General features: G+C 36.0%; 1 protein-coding gene across 7 annotated transcripts in view; it reads right to left on the bottom strand.

Annotated features, from left to right (window-relative positions):
• The window catches only part of SNX14 (sorting nexin 14), a 104,525-nt gene that overhangs the window by 72,243 nt on the left and 13,324 nt on the right, over positions 1–18,958 (bottom strand). For 2 of the 7 annotated variants that reach the window (XM_079146946.1, XM_079146948.1), the window contains exons 2-5: positions 6,825–6,945; positions 5,284–5,360; positions 5,112–5,190; positions 514–557 (exon numbers count right to left, since the gene is read on the bottom strand). In XM_079146946.1, coding sequence (XP_079003072.1) covers positions 514–557; positions 5,112–5,190; positions 5,284–5,360; positions 6,825–6,945 — 321 coding nt within the window. Of the gene's footprint in view, positions 1–513; positions 558–5,111; positions 5,191–5,283; positions 5,361–6,824; positions 6,946–8,030; positions 8,720–18,958 lie in introns of those variants that run through there. The other 5 variants (XM_079146947.1, XM_079146949.1, XM_079146951.1 and 2 more) reach the window with 4 other exon arrangements.

Here is an 18,958-nt window from a genome sequence, read left to right as displayed (position 1 = left end):
AATCCCATTGACTCAGGAGGCTGAGGCAGGAAGATCACAAGTTAGCTAGCCTCAGCAATTTAGTAAGACCCTCTCAAAATTAAAAAAAAAAAAAAAAAAATTTTTAAAGAGCTGGGATGTGGGCTCAATGCCCAGTACCACCCTCCTCAAAAAAAAGCAGGCAGTCAATGGTTTTTGTTATTTCTCTTACTATAATTAAATTATTAGCTGATACCCTACATTGTTGACTCTTAACTAGAAAAAATTATGCCACAGGTAATATTTCATAATCTCTGAAGACATCTTTGGTAGTTAGTAGGGCAAAGAGAAGAATATTATCAGCTTCTAATAAAAAAAGTCAAGTATGCTGCTAAATATCTATTATGCATAATACAGTCATCCCTGCAACAGAAATTTGGCCTAAAATGTCAAAAGTTGAAGAATCCTGGCTCACACTGAAGAAAAATCATTAGAATGCTTAACTTGATGGTATTCACTATATTAAAGAAGAAAGATCTTATAGAGAGAACATACCTGTACCACGGATAAACAAAGTTTTCCAACACTAATTCAAGAACCTGCATAAAAAGTATTTTTCAGAGAAAAATAAAATTAATTAATTAATTCTGGGAAAATGACCTATAGAACTTAGTAATATGTATTACCAAAAACCAATATAATTATCTCAAATATTGACAGTAATATTATACTTTCATGACAAAATGTACATTTCAGCCTCACAAGGTTATGACTAAAACAAAAATGAAGGGCTGTAGCTCAGGGATAGAACATGAATAGCAAAGTGAACCTGGGTTCATTTCCTGATACCACAAAAAAATAAAAATAAAATAAAATAGTTACTGACTCTGAAGCTTCACTGAACCAAAAAAATGTTCCATGGAAACAATAAAAATAAAAGTTTAGTTTTTTGCTTTCTTAACCTTCTCTGAAAGTCAGTATTCTCTGAACAAAATGAAGAAACAAGTAGCTAAGACTTCTTCTACAGGGGTCAAAATTAGGTGTGATTAGCTTTGACAAGACAAAGATTGGAAGGAAACATGGAGGGGAGTTTTGGGGAGCTCATAATGTTCTACTTCTTAATCTGGATGCTAATTACAGCTATATATCTAAAATCAGTATATAAGTAACAAAACAAAACAAACTCTAAACACTGAACCTTCCATTTCTTGAATCAGGGAATAGCAGCATGTTGTAAATTTTCTAAGGAGTTGCAGCAATGGGTATAAACTTAAAAAAAGCAATAGGGAGGGAATGAAACAATGTATCTTGCCAATATGCCTCCCAAATCAGACCATATACCTCATCAGATAGCAGAAGTTGTTTTATCTATAACTCAAATATTAAGGCAATAATAATTGGATTTTTTTATTACAAAATCTAAGTATAATTATATTCACAAGAAGATGTATATATAGAAAGAGATAACAATGAATAGGATACAGACAGGAAACTAGAAAAAAATTACCATTCAACTTTATTCCCCTCATCCAATGACCAAATCCCACTGATTTTACATCCTATGTAGTTCTCTTCTACAGCCTCACTGTTCATGTCCTCATTTTCTCATCTCTTATACTGCAGAAATAGACTCTAAATTATTCTACTTTCTTCCGAGCTTGCTCTCCCCCACCCTCCAGAGGTGCCAAAATGATCTAAAATATGTGTTTGACCACATCACTCCTTGTATGAAACCCTCAATCTATCAATCCACAATTCATGAAAGAAAAGTGGAACTACATTGACTTTGAAGGGGAATGCTCTGCATGCCAGCTTCCTGATCACCTTCCACAGTATCCTATGAGTCACATCTGAAACTCTAGTTACAGTTTGAAAATCACTGGCTTCCAGGGTCAATTAATCAAAATTTCATCACATAGATCTTAAAGTCTTTTGATTTCTAAAGAGCTATATAAAATACTTGTTAAGAACTAAGCCAGACCTGACTTTTTGACTGAGCTCTGCTACCAATCAGATATGAAACTTGAAAAAAAATTATTAAAACTCTCTAAATTCCAGTTTACCTTTGGTAATATCAATAATATCACCCTCTTCATAGGCTGGGTGTAGATTACATGAAATAATGCATATGCACAGCACAGGGCCTAATATATAGTAAGTATACCAATAAATGATCACTACTAAAAAATTATTTCCTCATTGCCTACATCCTCCCTCACATTTTACCCTCCAGCTTACTGAATATTCCAGCTGTTTCAAGTCTAGAGGACTCCACCTGGTTTTTCCCACGCTATCAGTCTGACAAACAGTCCTTCTCACTGCCCATGTCAACAGTTGTGCACAACCTCCTCTACACTAATACTATACCTCATACATTCTTTCCATTATCAACTGCATTCCACTCTATTGTAATTACTTGTTTATGTGTCTACCTCCTCTTCTAGGATCAAGTTGTAGAAGAGAAGAACCAATCATATGTTATTTCTCTTTTTATCCCTAGGCCTACCCCAGTTCCTCCCTATAGTAAGATCTCAAAAAAATGTTTTATAATGTGGGAGTTAATATTTATTGAGCAATAATATGTGGGGATTAAACCCCAGGTGCTTAACCATTGAGCCACATCCCTGGCCCTTTTTTGTCTTTTATTTATTTATTTATTTATTTATTTAGTGGTGCTGGTGGGGATTGAACCCGGAACCTTAAGCATTCAAGGCAAGCACTCGTCAACTGAGCTATATATACCCAGCCCTTATCTTTTATTTTAAGACAGGGTCTCGCTAAATAGTTTAGGACCTTGCTGATTTGCTGAGACTGACTTTGAACTTGCAATTCTCTTTCCTCAGCCTCCTGAGTCACAGGGATTACAGGCTTGGGCAAATGTACCTCGCAATTTTGAAGGAACAAATGAAGTGCTAAAGACACAAATAATACTCTTGCTAGAGGTCAACAGATCGGTTTTCTCAAAAAAGAAAATTAAGGTAAATAACTTACTGTTAAATTTTCTGGTAGGCACATATTTAAAGAAGCAAAAAAAATATGAAATTTTATAATTTTATTTAAACCAATATATCTAGAATATGTCAACATGTAACCAATATGAAAAAAGAGATATTTAACATTCCTTTTTTCTTACTAAGTCTTCAAAATCCACTGTATCTGCGCATATATATATGTGTGTGTATATATATATATATGTGTGTGTGTGTGTGTGTGTGTGTGTATCAAGCACACACATAGCACATCTCAACTTGGACTAACATATTTTAAGTGTTTACTAAAAGCCACATGTGGCTAGCAGCTACCATAATGGTCAGCATAGTCTTAAATCAGAAAATCGTGGCAATCAAAAATGCCTTAGAGAGGCAATGAAAAAGAAAAACACCAACATTTGGCACTTGAATGAGGTTTACCATTAGTTAAAGGAGGGTACAAACAGAGTAAAGGACAATTAGGCAGGATTCTGATCTCAAATGCTATTCTTGACTACTTAGCATTAAATTTAATTCAATATATATTATTAGCTACCAAAAGATGTGACCCCAAACTTGGTGCTGTGAAAAAATAAGAACTCCATTTCCCACCTTCAAGGACTTGACCTGCTTTCTCAGATCCATGAAAAGACAGTCTCTAAAACAAATAAACTAAACCTTGTATTTTACCAAAAAAGGAACATGTGAAATGTGACTAGAATGAACATAACAAGGTGTTTTATATCCTATGTTACGCAGAAATAGTAAAAATTATCCCATTTCTTATTTTACCCTTCAGTCAATGTTAAAACTGGGATCATAATTCAGGAAGATAAGCATTTGTACCCTGAAGTTCAATGCTCCTTTGAGAATTACAAAATGGTATTTCTATTTCCCTAACATAAAGATGCCTGTTTTTACAGGACGTAAGCAGTAACCAGGTAAGGCTCTCCTTGGCTAAAATGTCTATTTAAACTTGAAATCCAAGTTAAATTGGGAATAACTTACTATATAAGTGGCTTATTTTGTAATAACTATCTATCCCAGAACTCATTAAGTAGTATACACTGAGATACTCTATAATTAAACATTTTAATATAAATATCTGGAAAAGTATTCCATAGGAATTGAATTTTTTCTGTTTCAGTATACACAGCTATACAGCAAGTCACATTTCAGTCACTGATGGATCACAGATATAACAGTAGTCCCAAAAGATTATAAAGGACATGAAAAGTGGTGGGGGGAAGGGAAAAAATAACAGAATGAATCAAACAACATTACTCTATGTAAATTTATGATTACACAAATGGTATGCCTTTGCGCCATGTACAGAGAAACAACATGTATCCCATTTGTTTACAATAAAAAAAAAATAAATAAATAAATAAATAAAAATAAAGGACATGAAAAATTCCTAATACCTAGTAAAAACATAGCCATTATAGCACAACACATTATTCATATGTTTGTGGTAACGCTGATGTAAACAAACCTACTACACTGCCAGTCATAAAGAGTATAGCAATATGATTATGTACAGTATACAATACTTAATAATAAACAACTGTATTACTGATTTATATATTAATTATACTGAATTTTGGTATTTTTTTTTTCTTTTTTTGAGATGGGTTTCACTATTTTGGCCAGGCTGGTCTCAAACTCATACACTTGTGATCCTTAGCCTCTTGAGTAGTTTGGGGACTTACAGGCTTGAACTACCACATCCAGCTTATACTACACTTTTAATCACTATTTTAGAGTATAAGCCTTCTACTCATAAAAAAATAAAACATTTTACTGTACAACAGTATGCCATGTCATGCTGGCAACAGCCTAATATGGCTCAAGTTTACTGTGTCTCTTGATCGCATCAAGAGGCCATGTCCAGTGACTGAACTATACCACTAGGTTTGTGTAAGTACATTCTGTGATGTTGTCACAATTATGAAATTACCTAACAATGCATTTCTCAGAACATATCCCCATCATTAAGAAAGACATGACTAGGGATGGGGTACTAGCTCAGTGCCACTGGGTTAAGTCTGATTCTCAACACTGCATGAAAATAAATAAATATAGGTATTGTAAATGTAAATAATAAATATAGGTATTATTTTAAAAATTAAAAAAAAAAAAAGAAACACATGACTAGCTGGCAATACTAATTAAATCAATTACCTCTGAGAGAGATGCATCAACCTTAGAAGAAATTTTCAAGTCTAGCCATGGTTGATAGTTTTCAAGTAGCAAAGAAGGCCTAAAAAAAAAAAAAAAAAAAACCCATAAATTAAATCACTTGTAATTTAATGTGCAATTAGAAAGATCAACAAACAAAAATTATTTAACTTACCTATGTCGTTTACATTTCACTTTTCCACAAACAGCACAGCTATGACCTTGTGGAAATAATTCCTGAAGTCCTAACTGCTAAAAAAAGAAAATTAAAGAGGAAGATTCACCTTTATGTATCATTTTTACTGCAGAGAATCAACAAGTTTTTCCACTCAATGTCTGTTTAACAGTGATACCATTCTTTACAACAAATACCACCTGCTAAACTAAACTGCCAGCAAAGAAAAATACCTCATGAAATACAATACCTATGCCAAATTTCCAAGGTTAAAATTAAAGATAAATGTTATGATCACTTATTAAAAATTCAATCTGTATTTGAATGAGATATTCTATTGCAAAGGCATAAGAAAAAATAATTTTGTTTCTCCAAAATCTTGAATTCAATGAGGGAGAACCTAAGTGATAATTAGTGAGGTTCCTGACCAAATATGGGGCACACTTTCAGCTATGCTTTCTGTGAATAAAAATAACAGACTTGAGATAAGGGACTGTGTTATCTTAAAGAAATGTCAAATAAGACTTGATACTGTCCCACCACGGGTTGTGGATATAGTTCAGTAGTAAAACAGTTGTCTAGTATGCTTTCGGCCCTGGATTCAATCCCCAGCAACACACACATAAACACACACACACACAGACACACACAGAGAGAACAAAAAAAGACACTGTACTAAATCCTGATCTAGAGACCAGAACCTTGCCTTCCAGAGATTCACTATACCACCACCCTTATTAAATTTCAGAAATACAAACTATTTTGGTTAAACAAACTGAATAACTGTCTCTCTTTTCTGTGGTACACACAGTTTTAAAATTAACAGTGTTAGAGAGCTTGCCTAGCATGCAAAAGGCCCTGGGTTCAATCCCCAGCACTGCAATAAAAAATTTAAAAAAAAATTAACAGGGTTAGATTATTTAACACAGAATTCTCTATGTCTCTGCCTCAGAATCTCCTGGAAATCTTTTTAACAGGTATTGATTAAAAGGTTCTAACCCAGAACTATTCAATCAAAATCTGGTGGTGGGGTTCAGGGATATGTATTTTTAAACATCCCCAGAGAGATTCGACTAGAAAGCCAGTTTTGGAAACCTGTTTTAACTTACTGTCCTGCTAGTTAATAGTTAGTTGTAGGACACTCCAAAATTATGGATCCCAGCTTTCTGAGAAATTTGTATTTTCATTTTATGTTCTTCTTGGAACTATATACCTTAAAAATAGGCCTGGGGTGTAACCCAGTGGTAGAGCTTAGTATATGCAAAACCCTGAGTTCAATCCCCAACACCAAAAAAAAAATAAATAATATATACACACTCATATATGTAAATATACTTATACCCACATGGGTATGTATACATATATGTAAGTAAGCACATACAAATAAATTTCATTTTGAAATTTTTCTGACAGACTTCATGTTTTCTATTACTAAATAGTAAATGGATTTTTAAAAATCATTTGCTTTGATATGTTTTCAACAATAAATATTAAAAAACATAGGGTAATACTGACTTTTAAAAATAAGAACACAATTTTACCTTGGGTTTGTATTTTATTGTGAAGAATATATTTGGTAAGAGAGAATCAGGTCCTAAAGAACAGTAGAATGTTACAACTCCAGCAACAAATGACCAGAAGATCATCAAAACATGAAGATACCTTAGAAATAAATGAAAGTAATTATTAGAATCAAAGAAAATATATGCTATGCCTTCACTGATTTAACAAGTATTTGTTAAGCATCTACTGATCACAAAAAAAATTTCCAGTGACAATTAACTTTCTGTAATGTATCTATTAAATATAATAATCATAAAATGTATGCTATTAAAAGTATTATTTCATGTAAAGTATAAGGAAGTATAAATTCTCAACATTTTATAATTTAGTAGCTAAGCTGTCATGTTTAACTAACCTATTCTACATGCTTCCAGAATATCTTCTAACGGTATACTCCATGCAAAATTTAAATAAAAAAACTTTTTTACTCAGTACCTATATTGTGCTAGGATGTGGGGATATAATAGGAAACAACACTGTCATGGTCTCTGCATGGAAAACACTGCCTAGTAGTGGTAACAGGTAGGTAAACAAGCACAATGCAGTATGATCATGTGCTTGATATTGTAACAGAGAAAGTACATGAAGAGAATACTACAGGCCAACAACTTAACCCAAATGTGAAAGGACAGAAAAACCTTTTTCAGATAAAGCGACATATACAGAAAAACTTGAAGAGTGAGTATCAGTAAACCAACAGAGGAGGGCAGAATAGATGAATGAGGGACTGGAAAAGAGCCAGGGAATTCAAACTTAAGAAAACCACATGGGCTAAGATCTGGGCACATGTCCAAGAAGAAGTAGCTTTGAAAGGAATCTTAAAAAGCAAGCAGAAACCAGATGATATAGTGTTATATGGTAAGTCATATCAAGGTGTCTCAACACACTAAGACATGCTAAAAGTGAAATTCAAATCAAATGTAAATGAAGTTACCTAAGAAAAAAGTGACTGGTAATGGCAACACTGCTGCTGACAGTGCTGCTATTTGAGACTCTACATATGAAGCTAGAGGAACTTAGTGAAGTTAGTGAACAACAAGGAAGAAAAAGGTTGTCACGAAAGGATGAAAATGTCCCACAGAAAATAATGCTGGCAAAAATCTTTATGACACTGGATAAAACACTGGAAGTGAATTTAAACATAGGAGTAGAGCAATTCATCTAGACACAGAAAAGATACTCACTCCATATACTAAATTACTCTTGACATATTTTTTACAAAGAAGTGAACTGCATGAAGTAGATTCCAATCAGTCACAGCTCCTCTCACGATAGTACAAATGTGAAGTCCTTAATAATACTATCATTCACATTTTCCTCCTCTTGAAAGGAAAGATAACAAGAAGAGAATGAAGTCACACTGCAGCAAAGAGAAAAGGGGAGAAAAAAGTATTGGCAGTATTCCAAATCCTGTTTCCATGTTTCTCTGAGGCACAGCTACACTCCAGTTATTTTTATACTTATAGTATCTTTCAATAAGTCTCCTCTTTGCCAAACCAAGTATGAGCTAAGTTTCTGTCATCTACCATCAAGAATCCTGAGCAATACCAAGAAAACAATGAAGAGTTTTAAGAAGACGTTAAGAATATTAGATTAAAACCACCCCGGTTACAATATGGAGAATGGCCTAGCCTAGAAATGTGCAGGCTAATTTGAAAGCTTTTACAATAACCTAAGAGAGTAAATGATGGCCTGCACTAGAGAAGAGACGGTGAAGAAAAGAAGCTTATTGGGTTGAGGACATAGCTCAGAGGCAAAGCACTTGCCTAGCATGTGAGAGTTATTGGGAACAGTTCTAATACCACGCATCCACATAAAAAGAACAAAGGGAGGGAGAAAAGGAGTGAAAGAAAGAAAAGAAGTTTATACTTTTCAGAGACATTTGGAAAGAGTTTAAGTAGTTGAGTATAAGCAGAGAGGAGAGGTTAAAAAAAATCAGAGTCCTTTCAGGTATCTTAATATATGACACAAAAAACCTCATAAGTAATTAAATATTGGGTACTCTAAATTGCTGTACAAAATATGGATTATCAGCATAAAGATCACTAAAGTCACAGGAATAATGACACGACCAAGGGATAAATTTCGAAGTTGAAAAAGAAGAAAACATAAGACATTTAAGAACTAAGCAGAGAAAAAGTAAATTATAAAGGAATCTGGTAATTAGAAGAGCTAGGAAGAAAACCAAGGTTCAAGTCATATAAGTTGTCAAAGTAAGAAAAAAAAAATCTCACCTGAGGTGGCACTGAACAATATGATCAAGTGTTTTTAAATAAAGTAAGACAGATTGAGAAGTGTCCATTAGCTTTGTCAAGAAGAGGCACTGATGAACTAGGCAAAAGTAATTCTGGTAGAACAACAAAGGACTATAATGGATTGAAAGTAAGATGGTGGTAAAGAAGTAGATTTGGTAAATGTGGATAGTTCTAAGGAAAGGGAATTTAAGATGGTAGCTGGAGGGGACCATGAGAATTCTTGAACAATTATATGGAACCTATTTTATATATAACATATTTTAGTTAACACCCCTCAATGAGATCAAAAATTTATTTTTCTGGTTGGGCACAGTGGTGCACACCTGAAATCCCAACAGCTCGGGAGGCTGAGGCAGGACAATCACAAATTCAAAGTCAGTCTCAGAAATTTAGCAAGGCCCTAAGCAATTTAACCAGATCCTGTCTCAAATTTTTTAAAAACTTTAAAAGAACTGAGGATGTGGCTCAGTGCATAAGCTCCCCTGGGGTCACTCCCCAGTACCAAAAAAAGAGAAAAAAAGAAAAGAAACACATTAATATTTCTGTAGGAATCACATCAACAATATGAAATAAATGAAAATAAACATATAAAGTCTCATGTTTGTTCAGGTCAGTTTCCATCATCAAATGTAATCTGGCACTAAATTTAGGGGAAAATAACGATTTTAGAACTTTTATGAGTTTGGAATTACAAATTAAGTCTGTTCTGCTAGGTATAGTGGTGTGTGCCTGTGCCTATTGTGCCAACAACTCAGGAGGCTGAGGCAATAGAATTATCTGAGCTCCAGCATTTGGAGCCAGCCTGTACAACATAGTGAGATGCTGTCACGGAAAAAAAAAATTAAAAAAAAAAAAAAAAAAAAAAGGCCTGCATTTAGAATGAATGAAAATAAACTCTACATGCAATATATGTGGGCTATAGCTAAAGTAGGCTGTAACAAAGGCATTATTTAAGATGATAATTTATGGTTTTAACCCCCAAATCTATAGCCTTAAAAGCATTAACCCCATGGTTGCAAACCAGGGCTGATTTTGCCCTCCTCCCACTCCCAGGTGACATTTGGCAATATATGAAAAATTTTTAATTTCCTCATCTGCAAAGGAAAGCCTTAGCTCCCGCTACTGACATCAAGTGCCTAGGAGTCAAAGCTGCTGCTAAAAATATTCTATAAGGCAAAGGAGAGACCCCCATGACAAAGTATTATCTGACCCCAAATATTAACAGCACTAAGGGCAAGAAATCCTTCTTTAATCGGCATAGAGAAACACTGAAAGACCAACAAGCTAAGCATTTAGAAAGTTGGGGACAGAAACAAAAAGTAAATCCAAACACGAAACAGAAAGAAACACCAGAAATCAATAAGATGGACAATGACAAAAGAAATTAGCACAATATAAGCTGATTCTTTGGAAACTTTAATAAAATAAGTAAACCTCTAACTGGACTCTAGGAAACCAAAAACCTAAAGACTCATAATTAAGAAAACAGACTGACTTTTACAATTTGAACCCTACTCAGGGTAACTAAATAGAGTTGGTGGATCAAATGAAGCATTTCTGCAAAAGAGAATTCAAATTTAAAAATTCATAAGGAAATAATTAGAAAATTGCCATGCTGCAACCTATAATGAAGTAACTGATTCATGGAATAAATAAAAGGCAAAACCAAAGGCAGAGTTTGTTGGGCAAGGAATCAGCAGTCACCACATGGATCTACGTAAAGTAGGGCAATCCCACCTTATGTGCACCTGATGTGATGCAACAGACATGCAGTATCACTGCAATATTCTTGTACACATACTCCAAAAAGAACTAAAATTAAATCTAATTGGGCCTACAACTCTAACACTCTGTAAAACTTATTATGTCTTAAAAGAATTCCCTTGAGAGAAGAATATGTAACAGAGACCTAACATAATCCACAAAGACTAAAATATTTATTACTAGAAACTTTAGTGAAAAAGTTTGCCAACACTTATTCCAGATTATAAGAAATTAATGAAAGTTTGAGATGTAGCAACAAGATACAATGAATGGAACTTATTTGGATCCCCATTAGAACAAATGAACTATATATTATTGGACAATTATATAAACTTGAATATGGACTAGTTATTAGATACTAGCCAATCACTCTTAAATTTGTAAAAGTATGGTTCTGTAAAGAAATTACTTTTAAAAAGGAGGAAAGTTAGACAAAAAACAAGACAAAATATCAATAATTACTAAATTGATGGTTATTGACAATGATGGGTACTTGGAAGTTCTTTGTACTCTATTCTTTCCATGTGTGCTTGGAAATTTTCAAAGTTAAAAGCAAATAAAAAATATTTCTGGCAAAACAGATCAAAGAACAGAAGAAAAAGGTAGGACACAAATATACAAAATACAGAATAAAAGATTGATAATAGCTCAAAAAAAAAGATAAATAACCACAACTATAACTGAAATAAAGAGTAAGACAATGAACAACTATGTTAATAAACTGGAAAACCTGTAAAAATAAACTTGTAGACAAAGAGAAAAATGCTAGAAATTGACAAGTAAGTAACTAGAGAACTTGAATAGACCAAATATCATTAAAGAAATTGAAATAGTAATCAGAGGCTTGGATGACAATAAAAGGCTCCTGGCCCAAATGGTTTTACCAAACTTTCAAGAAACAGATAATGTTTACCTTTTACAAACTGTTTCACAAAAAGAAAAAGTGAGAAAATGGTACTAATTTAAAAGAACATATGTAGGGGCTGAGGAATGTCGTTGCTCAGTGCTAGGGCATGTGCTTAGCATGCACAAGGCCCTGGATTCAATCCCCAGCAAAATAAAATGACTGATATTATTTTAATTGCTAAATCAGATAGAGAAAATTATTTTACTTATGAAGTACTAAATGAAACACTGGTTAACTAAAATCAATAGTACGTTATAAAATAAAAGTAATACATCATTAAAAAAGTATTTAAAAATAGTTTAATATATTTAAGTATACTACCATATGGAGAAAAAGAATCAAAGTAATGAAGGTTCTTGATATAACATAGTTTACAAAGAGGCAAACCAACATGTCCAAATACACTAGAAGGACACAATCAGCAGAATTCAGACTATAGAAAACTATACAGAACAAATGGCACAGTTTCTTCAACCAATAAATGGCAAGTTTTTTAAAAAGGCAGGTGACAACTTCCAGGTTAACAAATCCTATTTGGATCCTAATTTGATTACCTGCAAAAAGCTATCATAAATGAGTCATTTGATGGACACAGTAATGGAATGATAAATGATAACAGCAAATATAGTAAAATGTTAATGGTCAACATCTAAGCAGGGAAGAACCAAGATGCTGGACTAGAGGGAGGCTACATTCCTTTTTCTCCATAATTCAGGATTCAAACAAAGGAAATACTATTACTCTGTGAGGCAGTCCTTGCACAAAGATCTCTGATGTTTTACCCCCATTCATGTGCCACAATCACTGCCATCTACCAGGGCATATGCCTACCTTTTGAGTGTGTATCACTCACTGACCACTGCCTATCATCTGCCAACTGCCCATTTGTCCGCCTTTCACCTACCCATCACCCACTGTCTGAGCCCACCCATCGATCACCTGTCATTAGTCTACAGACTGCCCCCAGACCACCAGCGGACTGCCTGCTGCCTGCTGTAGCCTGGAAGTCCACTGTCACAATACTTGAAGGTTTGGTTACACTCGACTGCCACCATCCTGCAACAACAGCAAGGGCTTGCAGGTTTGACCACAAAGCTGCTGCCATCTCAGAGGGTGGCCACCTTGGTCTGGGGACTCAGGCCAGGGCCTGGAGATACTGGGGTACCTGCTGGTCTAATTGTACCTAAGGCCTTTCTGCTCATTGTGGTATCTGGCTGCCTTTTTAAAGGGTTGCGCCTTTGTGTGAGCTCACTCCTCGTGGTCTCTCTGCAAGTTGAAAGGGCACGGAGATCTTGGGACTGCAGCAACGTAGGGCCTAGGGAAGCTAAAGCCCAGGTCCATCACCTTGCAGCTGGGTTTGCTTGGGCCAGTCTGGGTCTGGCAAGCCTGTGGAAAGCTAGAGACTAGAGGTAGTTTCCTGGTGGGAACACAGGTTAAAGAAACTGGAGAAAACTGGACTCTCTCCAGTTCAGTGAGTCCTGAAGTGTTTAGGGAAAATGGGTGAAAAGACTGTAAAAGGATTTGAGGGTATCTTGCTATCAGCTCACCCAACCAACTGGTCTGGCACCCACTGGACTGAAGCTAACATCAAACTTCAGACAACCCCACCTATTGGTGGAGAAGAGAAGCTAAGAAAATTTCTGAAAGTCAACAGAAGCAATAATTCAATTTTCCATTGAGATTTTCCTCCGTTTTTTATTTTCTTTTTTCACCCCCTCTTCTCACACCTCTACCATCTTTGAATCCAAATATTTTCCATGCATCCATTTATTGAGGAATGGGATGTCTAAATATATATGACAGTTTTGTTGCATATTCTTATATTTTTCCTTAAAAAAAAATTTGTTCATATTTTTTTTCTCTAACCTCCCTGTATCCCTGGATTCTCTTTCTCACTTCTCTCATACTAACAGTCAACCCCTATTAATTCCTCCCTCGCTCTTACTATAAATTTTTAGCTCTATCATCTCTCCCTCTTCCTCATAAACATCACATCTTACACTACTTCTGTTCCCTCATTGTCCATCATTTGAAATGGTAAACCCTTTTAGCAAACTTACTGTTTATATAGTAGATAATAATTGAACATTTCATTTCTGTCTACTGTGACAAAACTAAATGCCTTAATAGGAGTCATTTGCTTTAAGGTGGTATTATCATTTACATTGGGTGCTGCTAATATTGGTCTCCCCCTTAAAGGTGAGGTACCGGAAGCCATCAGGACACTAAAAGACTACCAGGAAGAATCTGCACTGCCTCAGCTCCATACCACTAGATGAAAAAAATACACAAACAACATGAAAAAGGAAGGGAACAAAGTGCCTCACACAAACCAAGATGTTCCAACAACAGAGTTATTGAAAACACAGTAGAAGAAATGTCAGAAAAGGAGTTTACAAAATACATAGTTAGATTGGTCTTCAAAATAAAGGTTGGTATTGGAGAGAAAATACAGAAAGTGAAAGCTCACTTCAATAAAGAGGCAGAGATTATGAAAAGGAATCAAGCAGAAATCATCCAAATGAAGGAAACAATAAACAAAATTAAAAATTCAATGGAGAGGCTGGGGAGATAGCTCAGTGGGTAGAGTGCTTGCCTTGTAATGTAAGTACAAGGCCCGGAGTTCGATCCCCAGCACCCCCAAAAAAATTCAATGGAGGGCTGGGGTTGTGGCTCAGTGGTAGAGCGCTTGCCTAGCATGTGTGAGGCACTGAGTTCGATTCTCAGCAACACATTAATAAATAAAGGTTCATCAACAACTAATAAAAATATTTTTTAAAAATTTCAATTGAGGGGATCCAAGATGGCGGTCTAGAGGGAGGCTGTGTTCCTTGTCGCTCCGCAACGCCCAGATTCAAGCAGAGGATATCTGTTTCTCGGTGAGGCAGTTTTTGCTGCTTATCGATCCCTTGCTCTTTACCCCATTTGTCTGCTATGAAAACCTGCAGTCTGCCAGCATATCGACACCTTTTTTGAGAGCAGATTGCTCACTGTCAGGCGTTTATCATACGCCATTTGCCTGCCTCTCGCCTGTCCATCGCCTGCCTTACCCCTATCCATCACCCAGCGCTCAAGGTTCACCGCCCAATTGTCCGACAGCTGCCAGCAGATTGACTGCAGACCGTCAGTGGAGCACCAGCTGCCTGCTGCTGCCTGGAAGTTCACTGTTACAGTACCTGCAGGTTTGATTACACGTGTCTGCCGCCATTTTGAGACAACAGCCAGGCCCTGTAGGACCCCTGGCCGGACTGACTGAGCCCCGTCTCCAGGATCCCTCAGCCCAACCGATCACTCCCTGCCTCTGGGGCCCTCACATCAACTGACTCCTCCGTGCGGCCATGACCCCCAGACCAACTGACTGTGCCCTATCACCGGGAACCCAGACCAACTGATTGCACCCGGCCTCCTGGATCCCACAACCACACCAAACACACCCGACCTCCAGGACCACTGCCGGACCAACTGCATCCTGTCTTCAGGACCTCCAGCTGACCACGTCCACCCCTGAGCTGCAGCTCCCCATTTGCCAACACATTTGGAAGCCAGAGCAGCCATCTTGGATAATCCTGGAAGCCTTACCTCCGATCTTCGGGTGGGGCAAATCCCATCCTGAGACGCCTGCTGGAGGCTTGAAGCTCACTGTCAGGTACCTCTCATACATCAGGCTACTGAACACTGGGAGGTTTCATTAGTATATGACTGTTATACAGTAGATTTTCTTTTTTCTACTTTTTCAAAAAAAAATTTAAGTTTTTATTTCTTTACGTTTCTTGCTTTCTTTTCCTTCTGTTTATCTGTTCCCTCAGAGTCGTTTTCTCCCTTAATTACATGATGTTATTGTCCCCATAGGGGCTATTTGGTCTAGGATTGCATAGTGTCTGATTTGGGTACTGCTAATATTGATCTCCCCTTAAAGAAAGGGTTTTGGACACCCATAGGGCCACTGTAAGCCTATAGGGGGAAATCTGCAATACTCCAAATCTGCAGCACTAGAGGGGAAGATACATGAACAACATGAAAAAACAAGGGAAGAAACTGATCCAAACAAATCTAGATTCTATAGTAATAGAATCCAATGACAGTATTTTAGAAGAAATGTCAGAAAAGGACTTCAGATTATACATGATTAAGATGATTCACGAAGCAAAGGATGAGATAAGAGAGCAAATGCAGGCAATGAATGATAATACCAATAAGCTGAAAGAGCACCTGCAGGAAGCAAAAGATCATTTCAACAAGGAGATAGAGATTCTCAAAAAAAAAAAAAAAAAACGGAAATCCTTGAAATGAAGGAGACAATAAACCAAATAAAAAACTCAATGGAAAGCATCACCAACAAACTAGACCACTTGGAAGACAGAACCTCAGACAATGAAGACAAAATATTTAATCTTGAAAATAAAGTCACCCAAACAGAGAAGATGGTAAGAAATCATGAACAGAATCTCCAAGAACTATGGGACATCATGAAAAGACCAAATTTAAGAATTATTGTGATTGAGGAAGGCACAGAGATACAAACCAAAGGAATGAACAACCTATTCAATGAAATAATATCAGAAAATTTCCCAAACCTGCAGAATAAAAGGGAAAATCAAATACAAGAGGCTTACAGAACACCAAATGCACAGAATCACAACAGATCCACACCAAGGCAAATTATAATGAAAATGCCCAACATTCAAAATAACGATAGGATTTTGAAGGCCGCGAGAGAACAGCATCAGATTACATATAGGGGGAGACCAATACAGATAGCAGCCGACTTCTCAACCCAGACTCTAAAAGCTAGAAGGGCCTGGAACAACATATTTCAAGCTCTGAAAGAACATGGTTGCCAACCAAGAATCCTATACCCAGCAAAACTAACCTTCAGATTTGAAGATGAAATAAAATCCTTCCATGATAAACAAAAGTTAAAAGAACTTACAAATAGAAAGCCTGCACTACAGAATGTTCTCAACAAAATATTCCATGAGGAGGAAATGAAAAACAACAATATAGGTCAGCAAAGGGAGGCACTACCTTAGAGAAAAACCACTCAAAGGAGAAAACAAGCCAACTTAAAAACCAAAAATAAGCCAAATGACTGGGAATACAAATCATTTCTCAATAATAACTCTGAACGTTAATGGCCTAAACTCATCAATCAAAAGACACAGACTGGCAGAATGGATTAAAAAGAAAGACCCAACAATATGCTGCCTGCAAGAGACTCATCTCATAGAAAAAGACATCCACAGACTAAAGGTGAAAGGATGGGAAAAAATCTACCACGCACATGGACTCAGTAAAAAGGCGGGGGTTTCCATCCTTATATCAGATAAAGTGGACTTCAAGCCAAAGTTAGTCAGAAAGGATAAAGAAGGACATTTCATACTGCTTCAAGGAATCATAAATCAGGAAGACGTAACGATACTAAATATTTATGCCCCAAACAATGGTGCATCTCTGTACATCAAACAAATCCTTCTCAATTTCAAGAATCACATAGACCACAACACAATTAATTCTGGGCGACTTTAACACACCGCTGTCACCACTAGATAGATCTTCCAAACAAAATCCAACCAAAGAAACCATAGAACTCAATAACACAATCAATAACCTAGACTTAATAGACATATATAGAACATTCCATCCATCAATGAGCGGATTCACTTTCTTCTCAGCAGCACATGGAACCTTCTTGAAAATAGACCATATGTTATGCCACAAAGCAGCCCTTAGGAAATGCAAAAAAATAGAGATACTGCCCTGTGTTCTATCAGATCATAATGGACTGAGAGTAGAAATCAATGACAAAATAAAAAAGAGAAATTACTCCAAAACCTGGAGACTAAATAATATGCTATTGAATGAAACATGGATAACAAAAAACATCAGGGAGGAGATTAAAAAATTCTTAGAGGTCAATGAGAATGACGATACAATATATCAAAATTTCTGGGACACTATGAAAGCGGTACTAAGAGGAAAATTCATTGCATGGAGTGCATTCCAGAAAAGAATGAAAAGTCAACAATTAAATGACCTAACATTACAGCTCAAAGCCCTAGAAAAAGAACAGAAGAACAGCAAAAGTAGTAGAAGACAGGAAATAGTTAAAATCAGAGCTGAAATCAATGAAATTAAAACAAAAGACACAATTTAAAAAATTGACAAAACAAAAAGTTGGTTCTTTGAGAAAGTAAACAAAATGGATAAACCCTTAGCCACATTAACAAAGAGAAGGAGAGAGAAGACTCAAATTACAAAAATACATGATGCAAAAGGAAATATCACAGCAGACACCACTGAGATACAGAACATAATGAGAAGCTACTTTGAAAATCTGTATTCCAACAAAATAGAAACTACCGAAGACATTGACAAATTTCTAGAGACAATGCTCCTCCCAAACTGAACCAGGAGGACATACACGATTTAAACATATCAATATCAAGCAATGAAATAGAAGAAGCCATTAAAAATCTACCATCCAAGAAAAGCCCAGGATCAGACAGATTCTCAGCCAAGTTCTACAAGACCTTCAAAGAAGATCTCATTCCAATAATTCTCAAAGTATTCCAGGAAATAGAAAAGGAGGGTACCCTACCAAACTCATTCCATGAAGCTAATATCACTCTCATACCCAAACCAGGAAAAGACACATCAAGGAAAGAAAATTTTAGACCAATATCCTTGATGAATATAGATGCAAAGATCCTTAACAAAATATTGGCAAACTGATTCCAAAAACATATTAAGAAAATTGTGCACCACCATCAAGTGGGGTTCATTCCTGGAATGCAAGGATGGTTTAACATTCGTAAATCAATAAACGTAATCCATCATGTCAATAGACTTAAGGATAAGAATCATATGGTTATTTTAATTGACGCAGAAAAAGCATTTGACAATATACAACACCCCTTCATGCTGAAAACACTAGAAAAAATAAGGATAGTAGGAACATACGTGAACATTTTAAAGGCTATTTATGCTAAGCCCATGGCCAACATCATTCTTAATGGAGAAAAACTGAAACCATTCCCTTTAAAAATGGGAACAAGACAGGGATGTCCTCTTTCACCACTTCTATTCAACATTGTCCTCGAAACTCTAGCCAGAGCAATTAGGCAGACTAAAGAAATTAAAGGGATACAAATAGGAAAAGAGGAACTTAAGCTGTCACTATTTGTGG

Source organism: Sciurus vulgaris, assembly GCF_902686455.1.
Source record: "Sciurus vulgaris genome assembly, chromosome: 7".
Classification (NCBI taxonomy): domain Eukaryota; kingdom Metazoa; phylum Chordata; class Mammalia; order Rodentia; family Sciuridae; genus Sciurus; species Sciurus vulgaris.
The sequence above is the reverse complement of the archived record's forward strand: the minus strand, read 5'-3'. Positions and strand labels throughout refer to the sequence as shown.